We start from the raw sequence: 19,379 nt of genomic DNA, 5'->3' as shown, positions 1-19,379 counted from the left end.
AAGTAGCCAGTAGCCACACTGGCACACACAACGAATTTTGAAAGTACTGGACCGATTCTGATGTTGCTAAGACATTCCACACTATAACGTCTTGGTCTCTTGAGTCCTATGGTCTATATGAGGGTCCTACCTCAGTATTCTTTGGTCGTGGTGACGATACCGACACTGATGAAAAATGAAAATACTTTTATTAAATAAACACTTTACAATTACAAGATATGTGCCGCTCTCGCATAAGGTTAACCTGTGTAACGAGAGTCAGGCTCCTCCTCAAAAAAACATAAGACTAAAAGTTAGTCTAATGATGGTTTCAGCTTTGCTTAAATATTCATTTTTTTTACAAATTGGACATCATGGAACTATTAAAATAAAACTATGTTTATGTTGCATTTATTCAATTTATTTTTATTACAAAAATGTTATTAAAAATCATCAACTTAGTTTCCTTATTTCTAATACAGAATACAGACTAATTAGAACTAAAACTATTTTCCGAACTTACTACTAGTTTTATTTTTACATGAATGTGGAAATACTGGCAGTGGAAAAATACAATAATTACTAACCGGACACACGGAACGGATAGAAGTAATTATTCAGCCGATAAATTGGAGATATTATGTTTATAGTCATTATTATTATCAGCTATGGCTTACTGGGTATATTAAAATCATTGTATGGATGACGCACGTATCACAGCAAACGTACATAGTTTGAACTTGATGTTACAGTTTTATAGTACCTAATTAATTTCTAATGGGAGCTAAAACGTTTATATTTTTTGCTACTTTCACTAAGAAGTTCATGTACATCTATTACTGCAAAAAGCGGTCATTTTTTTAGTTACGGTTTAATAACCACTTACAAGTAAGAAATTCCAATATTAATACCGGCTTAGTATGCGTATAGCATTTTGTTAGCTCTCCAATTGCCATACCTAACAATACTTTAATATTAATATTACAATTACTACGACGACAGATTCATTACAAAAAAATAAGTTTTTATTTTATTTACACAATTGCACTGTAATATAAAACAAAATAAGAAGTATACAAAAAGCACCTAATTTTAGTTGCCTGTAAACATTAATTTGTTAGCCATGTCATGTCTGTAATATAAATCTAACTGGTTTCTATGGAGAATAAATTCACCATTTACATGGTTGTAGTCAGACAAAATACCTTACAATATATAAAAACCCGATATAAAGTTTAGGCTAAGAAAAAATACAAATATTATTGTCCTGACAGTTAACCCGGTCGGTGCCAAGTGTTTCTAGAGCCGGTAAGCACCGATACGTTATAATCATAACGAAATTCTAGGCAAAATAGGTGACACGATAATATTATTCTAGTGCTAAATTCCAGAGCCTAGGTGGCAGTTGGGTTAACGTCATAGCATTCAAGCATTGGACAAAAGACGCACATTAGGAGTACTCGGGAGCCTAAGCGCGTGTGTTGACGGGCCGGTTTCTATCCGGTCCGGCGCCGGGCGTACGTGTGTTCACGAGCCGGTTTTTACCCGGCGCGGCGTTCGGCTCGATGACACGACTCGCGCAGTCTCTACACCCGGTGCCGGACCGGGTAGAAACCGGGCCCGTCAACACACGCCATAACTTTACATTTATGGCGTAAACATACTTACTTATCTCTAGATTATAACCGACATTTAGAATTTTTATCTATCAATTGCTCAGTTTCAACTACAACACTAATTACCCTAATTATTCTTCAATGAAGACAAATTGATTTATTTTTAGTGACAAATATTGCAGAAATAGGAGTTGTCTCTTTTACACTAACTAAATCACTCGCTCTTAAATTGATTTCATGGTAATGGTGCGTTACACTCATAGTAAATTCCATATCACAGTTTCATCTAATCTAAATGATTAATAGTTTTCTACAATTTTGATTATTTATTTAAGTTCATTGAAAATTACAGGCAATGGATTAGGAAAAATAAACTTAATTTTATAATTTCATACTAATGACATTTAAATGATCAGTTAATCGCCTTAACTTCATAGAAGTGGAAGATAGGACATTCGTGACTCAGTGTCAATTATAGGGCTAATACTAAATTTAATTGTTAGGGACCCTACGAAAAACAATTCATGATTTTAAACATCTAAAATTCGAATAATTTCTAAGCTTACGCTAAGTGTTGACTTTAGTTTGACATAAACACCACATTCGAGAGATCTACCACACACAACCGACTTAACATTATTATTCCCTGGTTAATATTAATGTACTACAATACAATAAACACCAGTTTTTGTAACGGATGAAATACTGTAAGTAGTTCCAAAATGTTGACATTACATTTTTATTCTTTTAAAATACATACAACATGAAACAAATTTGTAAACTTAGAGAGACCACTTACTTACATGAACTGAATTTGATTTGAATGAAATGAAACTAATGTTCAACCCTCATTGAACAATCAAGTTATAGACACAATTTGTTTGAATCCCAACGCAATCGTAGTTTGGCTGGGACTATTTAATTAGTGAACTTTATTTACACTTATTATTATTACCTAATTAAAAGTTTTCTAACTTTTTCCCTACTTTGTATGAAAAGTATGGTGCCTGCCAACATAGCGCTGACATTCAGTTGCATGTCTATGAAAAGCCTGGTCTCTAGCGCGTGTTTTGCCCTACACAATTAATAAAAACATCTCAACATTCAACAAAATTGCCTACAAAAAAATGTTGACATGTTGTTTTGTTGATTGTGTAGGGCAAACACGCGCTGGAGACCCAGCTGTAGTTTAACAGGTTTTAAAACATGAAAAATCACGGTTATTTCGAACTTTAAATGTTTTAAAACTTAAAGGTAAGTTGCTACCCAAAGTGCAGACTTACCCTTATTTTGAGGACATAGAATAGCCTTCCTGCACAAGGACTTTACGATGGTGTTCTTTTCATAACCATATTCATATCATTATCATACTATCAAAGTAAATTCTACAGCGTCATGAATGAGATAATGACTGCAGTATACACTACATTTAGTCTTGTTATTATTGTAGTAGAACCAGTATGTACGAATTACTAAATCTACAAAATGTAGACACAAAAAACAAAGAAGTCAATTAAACATGAACAACGCATTTAATAAGAGTAAAATGTAGTAGTAATTTTCTTCCAATTGAGCAGTAAATACTGTCCATTCTGATGAAAAAAAAAACTAGTACATTTTGTATGAAACCTATGTAACAATGGCAGAAGTTAAAGATTAAAATTTATATACAACCAGCGGTGGGATTTTTACATACATATATACCCGCTTGAACTTGCCACTGCATAGAGACTTTTGAGAATCAGAAATAGACTGGTGTTATGCACAACATCTAGTTTATGATTTAGATTTTAAAACAAAAGTAGTCAACACAGCAGCAAGGAACAGTCTTTGTACTGATAATATGGTTGGATGCCAACCACACATAATGGTATCATCAGGAGCATAATAATTCTAGTTTTGAGAAGATACAGTTATGATACATAATAAAATCGAATCACACAATGAAATGTCAAAATGGAACCAATCCTTAATTAGGGACAATAAAATTAATTTATAGTGTAAGATATGTAACAAGTGTTCCAATTCTGTATAAAACACGTAAATACACTTATCTGGTACAGACTATACCGTTCACATTCAATCGAATTTGAGAACGTTTATTACACCAATTCACAGCAAAATTATTTATGATTCGAATCACTCTTCACAACTTAGATAATAACGGAACAATCACTGGAAACTATTAAACTATTGACCCCATATCTTACGATCACAATTTTTAAAGTAACTTAGAGGCTAGCTTCTAAATCCTATGTATAGTAAAGTTTGCTATTTGACAAGTCCCAAACATGCAGTTCGTTAATCGTCAGCGAGTTATATGAAATAGGTAAATAACAGCATGTACCAGAGCCCCGATTACGGTAATTTTTAACGTCAACAATCCAGACACGCTTCTCGATTCTGCGATACGATTGGTCGTTCAACAGCGTACGTCAGCTGTTTTGACCAATCGTATCGCAGAATCAGAAACGCGTCTGGATTGTAGACGTTATAAAAGTTACCGTAATCGGGGCTCTGAGCGACTATCGCGGTACGTTTATGTACTAACAAGGTATATAGACAATAGATGCCGTGCCGTTGTAGAGAGGTATCGCGATAGTCGCGAAGAGTTATGTGGACAAGTTTCAAATGTACAAGTACGATAGCAAAACGTAGGAGAGCGTCCACATCGACGAACACACGTGTTTTTGATTTTATATAGTTCTCATTATTTGGTACCTCCATGAGTTGCGAAGACTGCACTTCACATAAAATATTGGATATCAAAAAAGCTATAATACTAACGTGGACCATCGGGCGTTGCAACTATAAGTATTAAAGTACAAAAGAAGCATAAGCCTCAGTTTCACACTACAATAATGAATTTGTACTCGAGCGTTCGACAAGAGGGAGGCTCTCCAGTTGTATGGGACACCAAGACGATACGATGTGAACTGCATGCGTGAACTGTCACTAAACATAATTAATTATAATGGTGCTACGCTAATAGTACTGATGCCAATGGATCATTTTGGAACTAACACAATGAAATCAATTGTGACATTCCGGCCACCATTTTTGGAGACGAAAACTGCGTCGCGTCTGGTTTAGGGAATAAATGTGTGATGGGTCATCAGATCTACTTAAATCAGACACCATAGCCGTATGAGCCGTATCACGTTATTTCCTACACGCATTGTTAGGAATGTGACAAAAAGGTAAGTAACAGAAAGCGGTATTTGAGGGTCCATATTGATTGATTGAGATGTGTTAAAGCAATAAACGATTGAGTGTTAGTTCCAGAACGATCCAGAGGCATAGTTTCAGCACCCTTAAGTAAGTAGGTGGCTTACATGAGTGCGACGCGGTTGACGAGTGGTGTCTTGCGTCGGCTGGCGGGCGGCGCGGCGGCCGCTCGGAACACGAAACTGTTCTTGGGTCGCTTCGACGAATTCACGTACGATTCCGATAGAGACAAGTCCAGCTTGACTGGCTTCGTCACGTCGATGTCGATCTCCTCGTATGATTGGTCCAGCACCTGGAATAAAGAATGATCATCTTTAGAAGTGGAATCGGAGATTTCAGAATCTCCGATTCCACTCGTAATGTGGCGGAGAAAATATACCGACAAAGACATTGGGAAGTTGAAACAGCCTTTGTACCTGATGGATGAGAGCCGTCAGGTCAATCGAGCTACACCAGTCTTGTATATGGCGATTAATAAAACAAAAATCAGGACACTTTCGAATGATTTAGTACCTACATTTTAGTCCTAATTGCCCTGCATAAAAAATTGGTCGTAACATTTCGGTCGGACATTTATTGCCAAAATAATTGATGCTCGCGTATCAGGCTCATTAACAAACGCTGTAATGAGGATCAGTACTGTTGTAGAAAATTCAATAAAACTAGTATCTACGTTAATCTTTAAGACATAAGAAAGATATATCTTTTTGAATTATCCAAATCGGACCATTACTTACGAAGATATTAAGTAATAAACATAGGCCGTTTTTGCCGCTAAAAGTCAACGTACGCAAGGCCGCGTGACGTCATTATATCCGAATCGAGCGCAGCCGGCGTACTAATGGGATGGAAAATATTTTTTTCCGGCTAAACTATCAGTTTTAGAAAAAAACTTTTAATAACATTTATTCTTCAAAATAAAGTAACCTATCGACCAGTAATTTTTAAAAATAAAAATTGTGAAAAATAAGTATTGCTATGTCCAAAAACCACATTTTCATAGGATTCGATGCAATGCGGAGACGCGGTTGGGGTGAGTGTAACTTAATGATTGTTTGTATTGAACATAATAATACTTAATATGATGCTAATACCCAGTTTCTGGCCTGGGGGGGGGGGGGGATAAGTCATACCCAGCTTATAGCCTGGGGGGAGGGGCAAGCCTTACCCAGCTTCTGGCCTTGGTGGGAGGGGGGAGAGGCAAGTCATACCCAGTTTCTGGCCTGGGGGGGGGGGGGGGGGGGGTAAGTAATACCCAGCTTCCGGCCGAGGGGGAGTCATACCTAGCTTATGCTTATGGACTGGGGGAAGGGGCTAGCCTTACCCAGCTTCTGGCTTGGAGAGAGGGGGGGGGGGGGGGTCAAGTCATAACCAGTTTCTAGGGCTGGGGGGAGGGGCTAGCCTTACCCAGCTTATGGCCTGGGGGTGGGGGGGGGGTCAAGTCATACCCAGTTTCTGGCATTTCTGGCATGGGGGGGGTGTCATACCCAGCTTCTGGCCGAAGGGGAGTCATATCCAGCTTATGCTTATGGCCTGGGGGTAGGGGCAAGCCTTACCTAGCTTCTGGCCTGAGGGGAGGGGGAGGGGTCAAGTCATACCCAGTTTCGGGCCGGGGGGGGGGGGGGGGTAAATCATACCCAACTTCTGGCCGAGGGGGAAGTCATGCCCAGTTTATGACCTGGGGAGAGGAGAGGGGCGGGGTAGTCATACCCAGCTTCTAGGCTAAGATTAAATAGATTCCCCATCAGACTGGAGATGACCCAGCCGTCCCCATGGGCGGGCAGCAGCTGGCCCGCCCATGGGGACGGCGAATAGATAGGTAGGTGCGTAGGTTTAACTCAGAAAAACTAAATAACAGGTAGGTATTATTAAGTGTACATCGAAATGATTTTCATAGCAATGTCATATTGTTAGAAGTTATACCTTATTGTTAGAAGTAAATAAATTAATACTTATACATTTTTATATTTTACTTGGAAGAAGATATGACTCTAACAACACTTTATTTAAATAAATCGCCAAATATACCACCGCGGAGACCCCAATCGCGTCTCTGCGTGCCATTGAATCGTATGAGCGTATGGATTTTTTGCGTTATTTTTCACAATTTCCATTTTTAAAAATTACCTATCGATAGCTTACTTTATTCTGATGAATAAATGTCATTACAAGTTTTTCTCTAAAACTGATAATTTGGCTAGAAAAAAATATTTTCTATCCACGCAGTACGCCGGCAGCGTTCGGATCGGATATAATGACGTCATCGTCCCCGCGCCGGGCGGTCAGTGAACTTTTTTAGTAATTTGGCCATAACTTCGTCAATTTTTGTCGTAGAACAAAAATTTTTGCACTGTGTATTAAGGATTTCTTAGCCCTATAAATCTGCATTCACAGCTAAAAATCGAAATGATCCTCATTAGCGTTCGAAAATAAGTTAACTATTAAGAGCGTTTACGCCGTTTGGCGCAAAAACAGTACTTTTTCAACTCGTTACAATCATTAACCAGTAATATTACAAATATGTTATAGGCATAAATAGTTAGGCAATTTGGTCGTCTAAATAGTTAATTGAGAAAATATTGCGATTAGTTTAGTATTTAAGAATTCTATCAAGATCAGTCCACACAGGTTTTGTAAATTTCCACTTTAGCGTCAGTTTACAAGCTGAAATTTGTATGAAAATAGTGTGAAAACGATTTAACAAACATTTATATCCTATAGCATAGATCCTTGGGCAAATAGTTATCAGAGAAAATTTTTATATTTAAGCATTTTACAATAAGAAATCACAAATTAAAAGAACGTGAAATACCCAAAAATCAAAGTGATTTTTTTACCAATATTCTTCCTTTATTCAACACAAAAATAGCTTAATGTAATAGAAGAATATCTTATCTAAAATATTTACTTTGAAATTTAAAATAATTCATTGTAATTTTTTTTCTATGAGTATTTGAAAAGTACTATAAAACGCCGCGCACGAATCGTTCAAATTCAGTCCGCCTCGAGGCGTTCCAGAGTGAGGTCACGTCGCTCGGTGCTCTGCTGACATGTGTCACGCGTACGTTGATCTTTGACAGGTAGCTGGACTTTTATAGTGTATCCGCAAAATCTTGGTGGTAGATTTTGCGATCACGTGGTAATTAAAATATTATATTGTTATTTTTCATTACAGTCTATTTTTACAACAAATTATATTTCAGACGTAATGAAAAATAAAATTAAGTTATTTTTAGCGATGAAACGAAAACGAATGACGAAAATTTGGAACAGCAAGTTATGTATGTATGTATACTAATATTATAAAGAGGAATAATACTAATAATTTATTTGCCATAAATAGGTGGTTACAGAATAGTTAATAGGAATGCTCTGCCAGCAGGGTCCCACCTAGTTGTAGGGGGAACATACACAACATATTACAGTCGGAAAATCTTTGCGGTAGGTACCTCGGATTGTAGTTAGTTGGACAGTGGTCATTTGACGGCCACTTGAATCGTCTCACCCCTAAGCTTTTGGCTACCGCCGGCGCACTAAGCCGGTTGATGCCTAATCTCGGAGGCCCGGCTGCACTGAGTCGCTGACTATACTTTTGCGTCGCGCGTTGATCCTATATAGGGCTCGAGTATGGCACAGTGCTGTGTAGTCGTGGAGCATCCTACTGTTGAAAAAAGCGCAACGCATGATATCACTGAGGCACAGGCTGAGGTAATTCGTGGATACCGCATAGTATCCGCAGTCCGTCTATTCCCGGTTGTGGACACTATGTCCCTACTGAGGATAAATGGGAAAAAAAATATTGTCATTAGTGGCGACGTACCTAACAATCCTACTTCCTATCCTACTAATATTATAACTATAACTAATATTATAAATGCGAAAGTTTGGATGTTTGTTACTCTTTCACTCAAAAACTACTGAACGGATTTTGTTGAAACTTTACAGTATTATTGTTTATAATCCAGATTAACATATAGGCTATAATTTATGACAAATAAATTTCAATAAATGTAAATACGTGTCTAAAAAGCGCAATCTATCGTCATTGGTTAAAATCTACAGCGCTGGACAAACTACTGTTTTTGACGTTCGTAAATATTCATGCGGGGGAAGCCGTCAAACGCCATCTATCAACATGATATCAAACAACAGATTTTACAAACGAGGTCCACGCGTACGAAGTCGCGGGCGGCCGCTAGTTCAAAATAAAATTAATAATATTGTCTTACTTGACTTTTACTTTACGTATGTCATGCACGATGACATTTGCGTCAATATTTGTGTACGTCCCCACTAGGCATAATTGGGATGTATTTTTCTAATTTGTCATAAGTTGTGAGAAAGCCTGTAGCTACAACTGGGAAAGTATGTGTCGCCACTGGTGACAATCGATATTATTTATGCCATTTATCCTCAGTGGCGACAAAGCTAGTGTCGACAACCGAGAATAGACGCCAGTTGCGAGGTGACCATAGGTCCCAAGGGGAAATGTACGTGTACGTGCACCACGAGAGGTGGAAACCAAAAGGTAGAGGCTTGAGGATCTAGGCCCTAGAGTGCTGAAGGGTACGCCTGGCCGTCAGCCAAATTTTCGTCGCACCATAGAGGCAGTTCTGCCTGTATTAGAGGAGTGGGTGCGACGGCATGATCGCCTCACACATAGGGCGACCCAGGTTCTACCGGGCCATGGGTGCTTCGGGCCATTCCTCCACCGTATAGGCCAAGAGCCTGTAGATGGTTGTCAGTTAACACTGCAGTTTTGGCACGTGAGTCACCGCAGCAGACTGACACGCTCCAACAGTGCCCAGCCTAAGCGAACGAGCGGCGGTTGGAAATGACCTCTCCCTACCAATCGGGAAGAGGCGTGAGATAGATAGATAAATTGTTTATTTGTTGTAACACACACTTTTTATAATGCTTTTAACACACACATTATGTATAGTTGCTATTGAAATTCAATTCAATATCGAAATAAAGTTAGTTAGTCAAGAAACACACTAGGTGACACCACTGGTATTTTGTTACACAGGTTAGTAATAATTTCAACAGTTGCAACATAACAAAAGTGACAAAACAACAGAAGATAAAGATGACTAGCGTTTCAAATAGTTCCCTGCGTCAGAGTGATGTGTGCCGCAGCGATGCAAAAAGCAAAGAGCTCAGTATAAACACTACCCTCAAAAGGGCAGAACACTGATTTTCAGCTTTTGCTAGAGAACGCATGAAGCGTACAGGTACGGAATGAACCCGCTCGCTTTCGGAAACAATATCTACATTAGTATAAAATATATTCTTATGAGACAAATAATCTGATGGTATAGTGTGCTTACTTTCTGTGAAAGTGTTCTTTCACAGAAAGAAGCAGTGGAAAGGGGGAGCGAGAGGCCTCAGCCGACACTCCGGTTATCCGCCGCTGACACCCTAGGCGCAAGAGGACAGCTTATGGTCTCCAACTGTCCCTTCCTAACAGGCCTCGGTCGCTAGACATGGAGGTGTCTGGTGGCGGCTAAGGACGAATGCTACAGGCAACAGCCAATGGCGATGTCCCGCGTTCCCTCATATCACTCATATGGATCATGGCAGAAACAGTCAGGTTTTTAGTGGGTGTAAGGGCTACCCACCTTCTGGTAGGAAGTACCCCACATAACCCACTAGCTGCCCCCGCAGCTGGTGGGTATGAAATGTTATGCATTTTCCTGATAAAAAAAGAATAGTTAACAGGAAAAGTTTGTTTTGAATAGAACCGATTTGAAAAAATCTCTCACCATTAAAATTCAATTTTTTTTCTGCTGAACATAGGCTGTACAAAATATTCTCAAAATAGTAAAAAACCTTTGATAATTTACTATTTGATAAAGAATTTACGTATTTATTATTTATCAGGACTAATGTATACCATGAATACCATGATTTATAATTATGGGGTCGGTGTTGGAAGATTTGAAGATTTTATAGTTTCCTTGAGCTGTCACTTGACAGCCTGGCACACTTTTACGATGGTGGATCAAAGTATTTTGGTTTGACTATAGAGCGTGAGAACACGCACACAGTCACAATTATTTTAGTGTGAATAAAAATAGCATCGAAATTACCTAAACTTGACATGCCACGCTAGACGTAAACGCTCTTAATAACTAATGTCACAGACTTAGCACATGTGTTATGCCAAGGCCGTGAAGGTTCACTATTGCAACGATATTATTGCAGGGAAGACTTGAAATAGTACCGCGAATCCAACTCGCAAATCTGTGATACGTAGGCGATATGGCGCGATGGCGATGGCTCATGAAAACAATGAAAGGTGTCGAGGTATCGAATGGTTGAAGAAACTATCCTAAACATTTTTGGAAAGACTCGAAAAATCTGCACGTGGCAGTCGATCTTTACAAGTTTTAACCGTGTGCAGAACTCCCACTAACTATGTAATTACCTCAATATCACTGACGTCGTCGCCAGACTCCACGTCCGTGATGTATGACGTGAGCGAGGACGGCCCGGTGGCCAACAGCCGGTACGTTCCGCCCACCATGCCCGTGCCTTCCACCACCTCCTCCACTTCAAGCTCCTGGTCTGATACCTCCTGGGGGAAAGAATTTTATACATATTTGATGAGTCAGGGCTTTGGTCACTTCTTCGACTTCCTAACTCTTGGTCTGATACATTTTGAAGTAAATAAATAAGTGCTATCTATAACTTTTTCGATTTCTAATTCCTGCGGGGATACTCCGAAAAACGTAAGCCGAAGTTTCGAATGTTGCCATCCCTCTCACGGAAAGCGATACCGGCATGAGCGACGGTGACAGATAGACCCGAAACTACGTAAACAGAGTTTCGGGGTAGTCCTGATCGGATATCTCCTGTCCTAAAGAATATATCATACTCATATTTAAGATATCAAGTAGACAAATCGGAAATTGTGTCAAGTTTCTGGACAAGGAATGCGAAAAGATTGATTCTATTGTATCTTGTTTGTGGATATCCCATGGGTTAAAAGATTGCCGTGATCCTTTTCTCCCAACTTCATTACCAGGACATTTCATACCTGTTCCAAAATAGCCTCCTCATCCTCCATCTCCACTTTGATCTCGGGGTCTATCTCGACATCCGCATCGAGGTCCGCCTCGGCGTCCGCGTCCGCATCGTCGTCGGCGTCCGTGTCGCCGCCAGCCCCGCTGTACTTCATCTCGCCGCGTTCTAACGCTTCTAAACTGTCTGTAAACAAACGAATACCATCGTCACTTATTTTAGGCAGTCCGTATTACGGCTAAACCGCCGCGGTTTTCAACCGCGTGATTTTATAGCAAAGTAAAACTAATGCACGCGTCGGCACTGCGGCTTTTTCCCGCGTATATGTTTCGGGCGGTCTCGCGGTTTGGCGGTTTAGGTACCGCTTGCGGGAAAAAACGGTAGTGCGGACTCAGCCTTAGTCGCTGCAGGAGCACGAACCTCTAGAGGCAAATGATTTGGGGAGTATGACCCTCTCTAATTTACCAGATGCAAATAGAGTATTTGGCCTACACTGCTTATGATCAGACAGGTTGGGGATATCTGGTATTCGAATATTTATTATCACTGACGCCTTTTACGACATCCACGGGAATGGAGGTGGTCTTATTTGACTCTGATAAGTTCTTGAAAATATTAGAGGCGATTGGCGATATGGATTAACGCGCATCATCACCTATATAGAAGATGATAAGTCATGACAAAAGTACATAGAGGGGTATAAAACTATAATAACTTACCAGGATAAACCATAGCCTTTTTAATCGCTTGAGGATCTTTCCTAGACCATTTTTGTACCTCTTCGTCCATCTTTCCAACTTTTGATGGATTCATTGCCCATAAACATCCTGTAATAAATAAAATGATGTGTAAACAATCACTATTTTAAGATTAAACAAGCATTGACTATTGATCAGTTATGTAAATAAAATACCTTTTCTCTGGCTACCATTAGTAGAGGGTTTCTCAATCTTTTCAAAGCATTTGTTTAGACTTAGGTTGTGCCGAACGGAATTTTTCCAGCCGTTTGGCGCGGTTTTGAAGTACGGGAAATGTTGACTGTAAAATAAAGTTTCGCATTAGATACTCAATGCGCATATACATTTATCCGCCCGGCCAATAATAAGAAATTAAAGATAAACTCACCACATGAAATTATAGATTTCTGAGACGGGTAAACTTCCTGTTCTTGAATTTTTTAATGCCATTGCTATTAGACACGAATAAGAATACGCTGGTTTTGGGAATTCACTCAAGCCAACTGTACTTTTGCTAGTATTTACATATTTTGATTGACTTGTTTCAACAGTAAATGCATTGCTTACTGAAGTTTTAATTATTTGCCTATTGTTATTTAACGACGAGTTGTCGATCAATATTGTCGCCTGGTTTTTGTTTCCATTCGCTAAAATTGTCCTAGATTGTTGTGCGTCTATTATGTGTATATTGCCAGATATTATTGTTTTCGTTCCTATTTGTTGCGTTATTTTTTGGTTCGTGTTTAAAATGGAGCAGTTCTTAGTGTTAACTTTTAGTACTTCTGGTTGTGCCTTAATTCTAACAGTGGGTGGAGTGGATGGACTCGACGCTTTAGTTTTGTCCAAGTCTTTTAGTAAGTCCTTAACTACATTTTTTTCGTGTTTGCGAACATAAATCACCATTTGTTTAGCTTCTTCGAGCTTTTTAGGCGCGGGTTCTGGTGCCGGCTCTTGTACTTTCGACACCTTGATAGCATTTGGTGAAAACGTTAAATGGCTTTTCTCTTCTTTTGGACTTGGCAGTGATATGCTATTATTCGAATCATTATTAGCTACCGATGTTAAGAGTAAATTCGACGCTTCTTCTTTCACGATACTTTTTACCGGAGTTTCCGCAAAGGAGGATGGCATTACAGAATTCGGGTTCACCATAACGGCGTTTGCTTCCGAGCCATACAGATCTAGGTTGTGGACGAAACTTGATGTGTTGTTTAGCCACGTGGCAGAATTGTCTGCCTCAACGTCTAATAGAGGCGGCATTTCCGTAAAATTTAATCCTAATGAATCCTGGAAAAAGAACATTAATGTCATTAGCAGTGTGTTCAAAATCCATTCATATCCAGACCAGAAGCAACGTGAGGAAGAAAATGAGGACAATACTTACAGAAAAGTCTGTGATACTGCTAAGATCTGTAGCGATTTCATTCTTTATGTCCATGTCCAGCATGTCCTGGAGGGAGTCTGTTATGTACAGATCCATGTCTGAGCACAACTGGAAACAAAATGGCACTCATTAGCATTTTAAGGTTTGTTTCCCATTAGGGCTATTTTTCTATTGGTTTAACAACTATGCCGAAAAGAGATAGCAATCCGTAAGTAAAATACATACAGTTACAGTTTAAGCATGCCTTTTAGCAGTTCCAATATGTATCTAATAACAATATCAGACCTTTTTCACATTGCTAAACAAGATTTAACTACCTGCTCCTAATACAAAAAAGGGTCTGTTATGCTTTTGTAAAAAAATATACAAAGGTCTAAAAGGATACTCAGATTTGACATTTTCGCGCCAAATCGGTTCACACAAAATGCAAGCGATCGAGACACCACAAGAATGGGGCAGTAACAATGAAACCACTACGACGTAGTACAAAACCTGTTTCCAGTCATGGTATGCGCCACTCCGATAGCTCGGGACGGGAATATTGTTGCATGTAAGACTGCATTTTCATGCTCAACGTGTTGTAGTTTTTCTATTTAAAATATTTATAGTTATCTATAGATTATGTTATTATTATTTTCAAATGTTATGCTTTATTTATGTTTTAATGACGGGATCGTCAATTAATTGGGAAACACGCTATGATGGTGCTATACGAATAAGTTATTAAATATTATTATTATTCGAACTTGATAGACGATATGAAAATGGTACATACTATGAAAAGTTCCTTAATTTCATGATGAATGATCACTCCAGACTTCCAGTGTTATCGAACTATTCATGAAAGGTGCCTTAGGCGCATAAAAAATAGTATGTAAGTAAACATAAGTAAACAAAAATCATTTATAATCTAAATCGAAACTAGTCACAACAATATTAGTTGAAAGTCCACTTTCTCTGCTGGGACAAGACCTATACCAACCTACAATTCGTTGTTCTAAGGGCCAACTGGAATTACTAGTAAAAACTCGTATAAAAAACGTACCCGGCATACGGAACGGATCCCAAGTCCCGGTATTCGAGAGTCCGAGACAGTGTTTGGTCGGCGCTTTTACATCTATAAATAAACTAGTTTTATAACTACTCCATTAAGTAATAGATAAACAGATACATATCATAAAGGTTTGACTATTATACCAGCAATATGGCTGTCTACTTTCTAGTGTTAGGTATTTTGCTAATTAGTCCTGTGGTATTTTTAAAGTAGCACACTTGCATAACTTGCTATTATTATTGCAAGCGAATATTAGGAATTTGAGATAAAGTTAATAGGTACCGAAGTTTTTATTAATATTCGAATTCAGTGGTTTAGATGTGATTAGATCGTAGAAATGACATCCGCATTTTTATTTCAGTCAGAATTTTTATCTGTGATTCAGTTAGGTATTGGGTTCATTTATACCCTGTCTGTGTACAAAACATATAACAAAATAATATACACCTTCGTCAGGAATATTTTCGTACATAGCTAAAGCAAATCATGTTTAATTATACCTACTTACCTAAGCTAAGTGCAGTGACTGATAAGAAAAGGCGCGCATGATAACCAGTGACATGAACTTTTAAATGACTTTCCAGTAACGTTTTTCGTGAATGATATAGAATATTGATAACTTGTTTATGTTAGCTATCTACACATTTATAGGAGTGGCAAACATCAAATTATATCATTTTAATGGTGGACTGCACCATACCACAATCTGTTTTGTGGTCATATGGGGATTAGCCTTTTGAGCACTTATTAATTTTCATCAAAAATTTCTTGTGAAAGTTTTCCCGCCAAAGCAACAACATGCAGGAACTGAAAATCGCGTACTGAACTACCCATGTTAAGTGCGAAAGAGACAATGCGGCAGAGGGTGGGGAAACGAGATAGATATAGATCGTTGAAAGAGGGTGAATCTACCCCTAACCCCTAACGATATTGCCACCACTACAACGTCCCTTTAAGTTAAGCAGGCATTTGGCTCGTGTTAAACTAACGAAAATTATTAAATTCAAAACTCAGTTTCTCTCTCCATAGACAATAGGTAAGGAAAAAACCATGAGCTTTTTTTTAATTACACTCGTTTTAAAAATTATCATTTATTCCGCCTTTTATGTATGGTAGGTAGGTAGGTATTTTGCCAGTCGAAAAATGTCCATCCGTTTCTTATAGTCGTGCTACAGAGGACCATGAACTCGTTCTTTATTATTTCGAGTTCATCTTGCTTACGAGCAGTATGAACATGAATGACTTACAGACCTATTCGGAATATTTTTAGACGTGATTATATCTCGTCGTAGGTATTCTACGTTTGCTAATTAATTTAGTTGCGAGTTTTGCTAGTTATTTTAACAGTCCGACTGTCGGAATTTTATCGCAAGTCTATTTAATTGAAGTATGTAGGTAGCAAAGAACTACAATCAATCGACAGACGAATATAAAATTCATACAGCTTAAACTTCTATCAGCTATGCGACTTATTTCAACCTATAGGTTCCGTGTACAGATTAGTCTCGGATAAGTAGGTACCTACGGTAGCTTTTTCACAGATAAGTTTTCAGCCTAAGGAGGGAGATCAGTGGGGGCACAGAGGCGCCGCGAGGGGCCGCCGTGTCCTCGAACCTGACCGCGCGCGTTCGCCTTGAACTCGTCGTGGTCGGCTCTTGCGCCGATGGTAGACGTCCGCGTGTACGCGAAAAGTCGACGTCTAGGAAAAATGTAGCATGGAACACAATGCGCCGGCAAATTATTGACATTTGAAGGTCTTTCCTCGTAGAAGATAAAAAATTGATAGCCCCCAAACACATAGGAGAATTAAATCTACCGCCCCTATGAAGTTTTAAGTTTTTTACCAGCAGAAATCCTCTAGGTGACAGACATACTGAGGAAAAACGAATGTAAACTTTTACCAAGAAGTGAATACCTTACACCCAAATGAAAAGTTATTAGGCGCGAAAACACCCCGCGCTCTCCGGGTAGAGTTTTCCAGTTGCGCGCGCAATATCAGAAAGTACAGTATACCCATAAGTAGGTAGATAGATATGTGCTACTCGGGAGGGGTCTGTATTGATTGCATGCGCGGCTCATTCCCCTCGGTCCCTGTTTTAAACATAAGGAGGGAAAACTGATATATTTCACGTGGAATTTTATACCTTAAATATCTGTGAGTAGACCTCTCTGGCTCTACCCAAGATAGGTATAAAAATTCATATAATCTTTATTAAATGAGAAATAAATGAACATGAAACCAACTAAATACCTAACTTTGTATACTGCAAACTTTTGTGAGAAAAACCTTCGGTAAACCATCACGTAAGCGGTCAATCACCTCGCGGCAAATGAAGATTAGTAAATGTCGGAAATAACAACCATAGTATAGTAGGTATACCTATTAGTCTCGTCTGCACAAGTAATAAATGATTATAAATTGTAGTGTTCTAGTTTTTTTTAAAGAATTTAAAATATTGAAATAAACGCGATTTATTTATTTTACGAGTTTTGTTGAAGGGTTGAAGTAAGGGATGAATTATGTCAATTTCTGCTACTTATTTTATTATGATCTAAATAAACAGGTATTTTTAAAATAATGTTTTTAATGAATGATCTATCCTACCGATAACTCATCCTTTCAATTTCAATAGAATAGATCCTGGTCCAGGAAGGCGCTACGTGAGGGGTTAAAAACTTCCTTCTTCATTATTAGTTATTACCGTACCTATTTGTAAGTGATGTTTATTAACCATGCCATGATGACCAAAACAACACACCACAGTGCACAGGTGCATTAGTGTGCAACGAATACTATTTTATACCTACAAAACCAGCCATAGTAAACTACAACCATTGAAATGTTCACAAACATGCACACATTGACAGGTGGCAGCTGCCTGGGTCACGCACACATGCAAGCGATGCAACGGCGATGCAGTGGGCCTGCTGCACACATAGACACGATGCACTCATTGTTTAACGTTTTGAAATTCTCACTTGAAACCGGCAGCCGTGGGAATGAAATTTCTTTGATATTTCCTACATTTCTTCGTAATTAGCAATCTTTCTAATGAATGATATAATATGATTTTGTAATTACAAATTTGATTAGTGGATTAGTCGTTAAATAATGGTATAATTAATAATAATAAGTACCTAATTTTGGAAAAAAACGGACATAGAATGAATAACCCTAACTAACAAACTGACTAATGGCATGACATTTCGAATCTGAAACTGCAGGCAGATACCTAAGTAGATGTATGTACCTACCTACCTCACTAAACATTATTTATGAAAGTTAGTAGGTACCTAAGTAGGTCTACGGCACTTCTGTTATCTACTATACTACGGTTGCGAGTTCATTGACGGCGAATTGGCGCGTTTAATTTGTTGTCGTAGAAAATAAAACTAGCAACTAACCTTTATGAACTTAAAACAGAAAACATACATTAATATTTTACAAGGGAAATAATAATGCAATGAATTTTGAATGAAATCCCTCAAGTGCAACAGTCAACATGGTTACAACAAGATTCTCATAAAACTTGCTATCTCTTTTCGTCTTTTTATTTCGTAGTACGGAGTGAGAAAGAGACAAGACGATTTGAACGATGTTGTGAGTCCGTGTCCGTTTATGTATTTTAGGGTTAATTCTCGTTAAAATCCTTAGTTACTCAATTATTAATTTATAATAACAGTAGGTCATAAAGTAATTAACACACAATTTCTAAATTTCCTCTGATAATACCAAGACGTTATGTAAAATATTTCCCGCCAACAATACCAAAACTGTTAAATACTCGATATTACATAAATCTTAGTCTTTAGCTGGATCAAAATTGGTATTAACATAATCTTACTTGCTGTATTTCCAGTATTATTTATTTTTTTGTAAATAACCATGAAATGACATTAAAAAGAGCGGGACATAGTAACTTGATGGACTTTCCCATTGTTCAAATGTCTTGTTTTCACAACATAGGCACAAAACATGGGTAAATATAATTTTTTATTTACTCACCGAATATTTATTCTCATAAATATCCTTATGCTCAATAGAATAATCCTGAATTTCGCACATTTACGTTTTTAACGTCATTAGATTGACAGATATAACACCACTCACTCCATAAAAACCACAATCTGTTTTACTATTATGCGAAAAGGTACACAAAGAATGGTCTACGCTCTCATTGGACGACTTTGCCCACGTGACTATCTTACAAAACGCGCCTATTGGTGCGATGTTCCAAGAGGATGTACGTCATCAGTCAGTTGACATACTAAAATTTATAATTCAGTTTTATTGAATCCCAACCTATTTTAGAAATTCTATTTATTTATTCTATTTTTATATTGGTAAAATTAAC

The 19,379-nt window shown here is 38.2% G+C and overlaps 1 protein-coding gene across 1 annotated transcript; it reads right to left on the bottom strand.

Annotated features, from left to right (window-relative positions):
• Nucleotides 1-375: 375 nt before the first annotated feature.
• LOC135071197 (uncharacterized) lies at nucleotides 376-19,193 on the bottom strand. Its single transcript, XM_063964967.1, has 8 exons — nucleotides 19,031-19,193; nucleotides 13,971-14,078; nucleotides 12,975-13,873; nucleotides 12,763-12,887; nucleotides 12,569-12,676; nucleotides 11,866-12,035; nucleotides 11,254-11,403; nucleotides 376-5,115 (listed from the first exon to the last, which is right to left on the bottom strand). The coding sequence occupies exons 1-8, from the start codon at nucleotides 19,088-19,090 to the stop codon at nucleotides 4,927-4,929; spliced, it is 1,809 nt and encodes a 602-aa protein (XP_063821037.1). The 5' UTR covers nucleotides 19,091-19,193; the 3' UTR covers nucleotides 376-4,926.
• Nucleotides 19,194-19,379: the final 186 nt, after the last annotated feature.

The sequence above is a fragment of the Ostrinia nubilalis genome, chromosome 4 (genome assembly GCF_963855985.1).
Source record: "Ostrinia nubilalis chromosome 4, ilOstNubi1.1, whole genome shotgun sequence".
Taxonomy (NCBI): Eukaryota; Metazoa; Arthropoda; class Insecta; order Lepidoptera; family Crambidae; genus Ostrinia; species Ostrinia nubilalis.
This window is presented reverse-complemented; position numbering and strand designations above follow the sequence as displayed.

Coding starts and splice junctions, on each gene's coding strand:
- LOC135071197 (XM_063964967.1), bottom strand. CDS start 19,090: ATGTGCGAAATTCAGGATTATTCTATTGAGCATAAGGATATTTATGAG. Junction 13,874..13,970: donor GCAGTATCACAGACTTTTCT/GTAAGTATTGTC, acceptor TTCTTTTTCCAG/GATTCATTAGGATTAAATTT. Junction 12,036..12,568: donor AAAGGCTATGGTTTATCCTG/GTAAGTTATTAT, acceptor GTTTGTTTACAG/ACAGTTTAGAAGCGTTAGAA.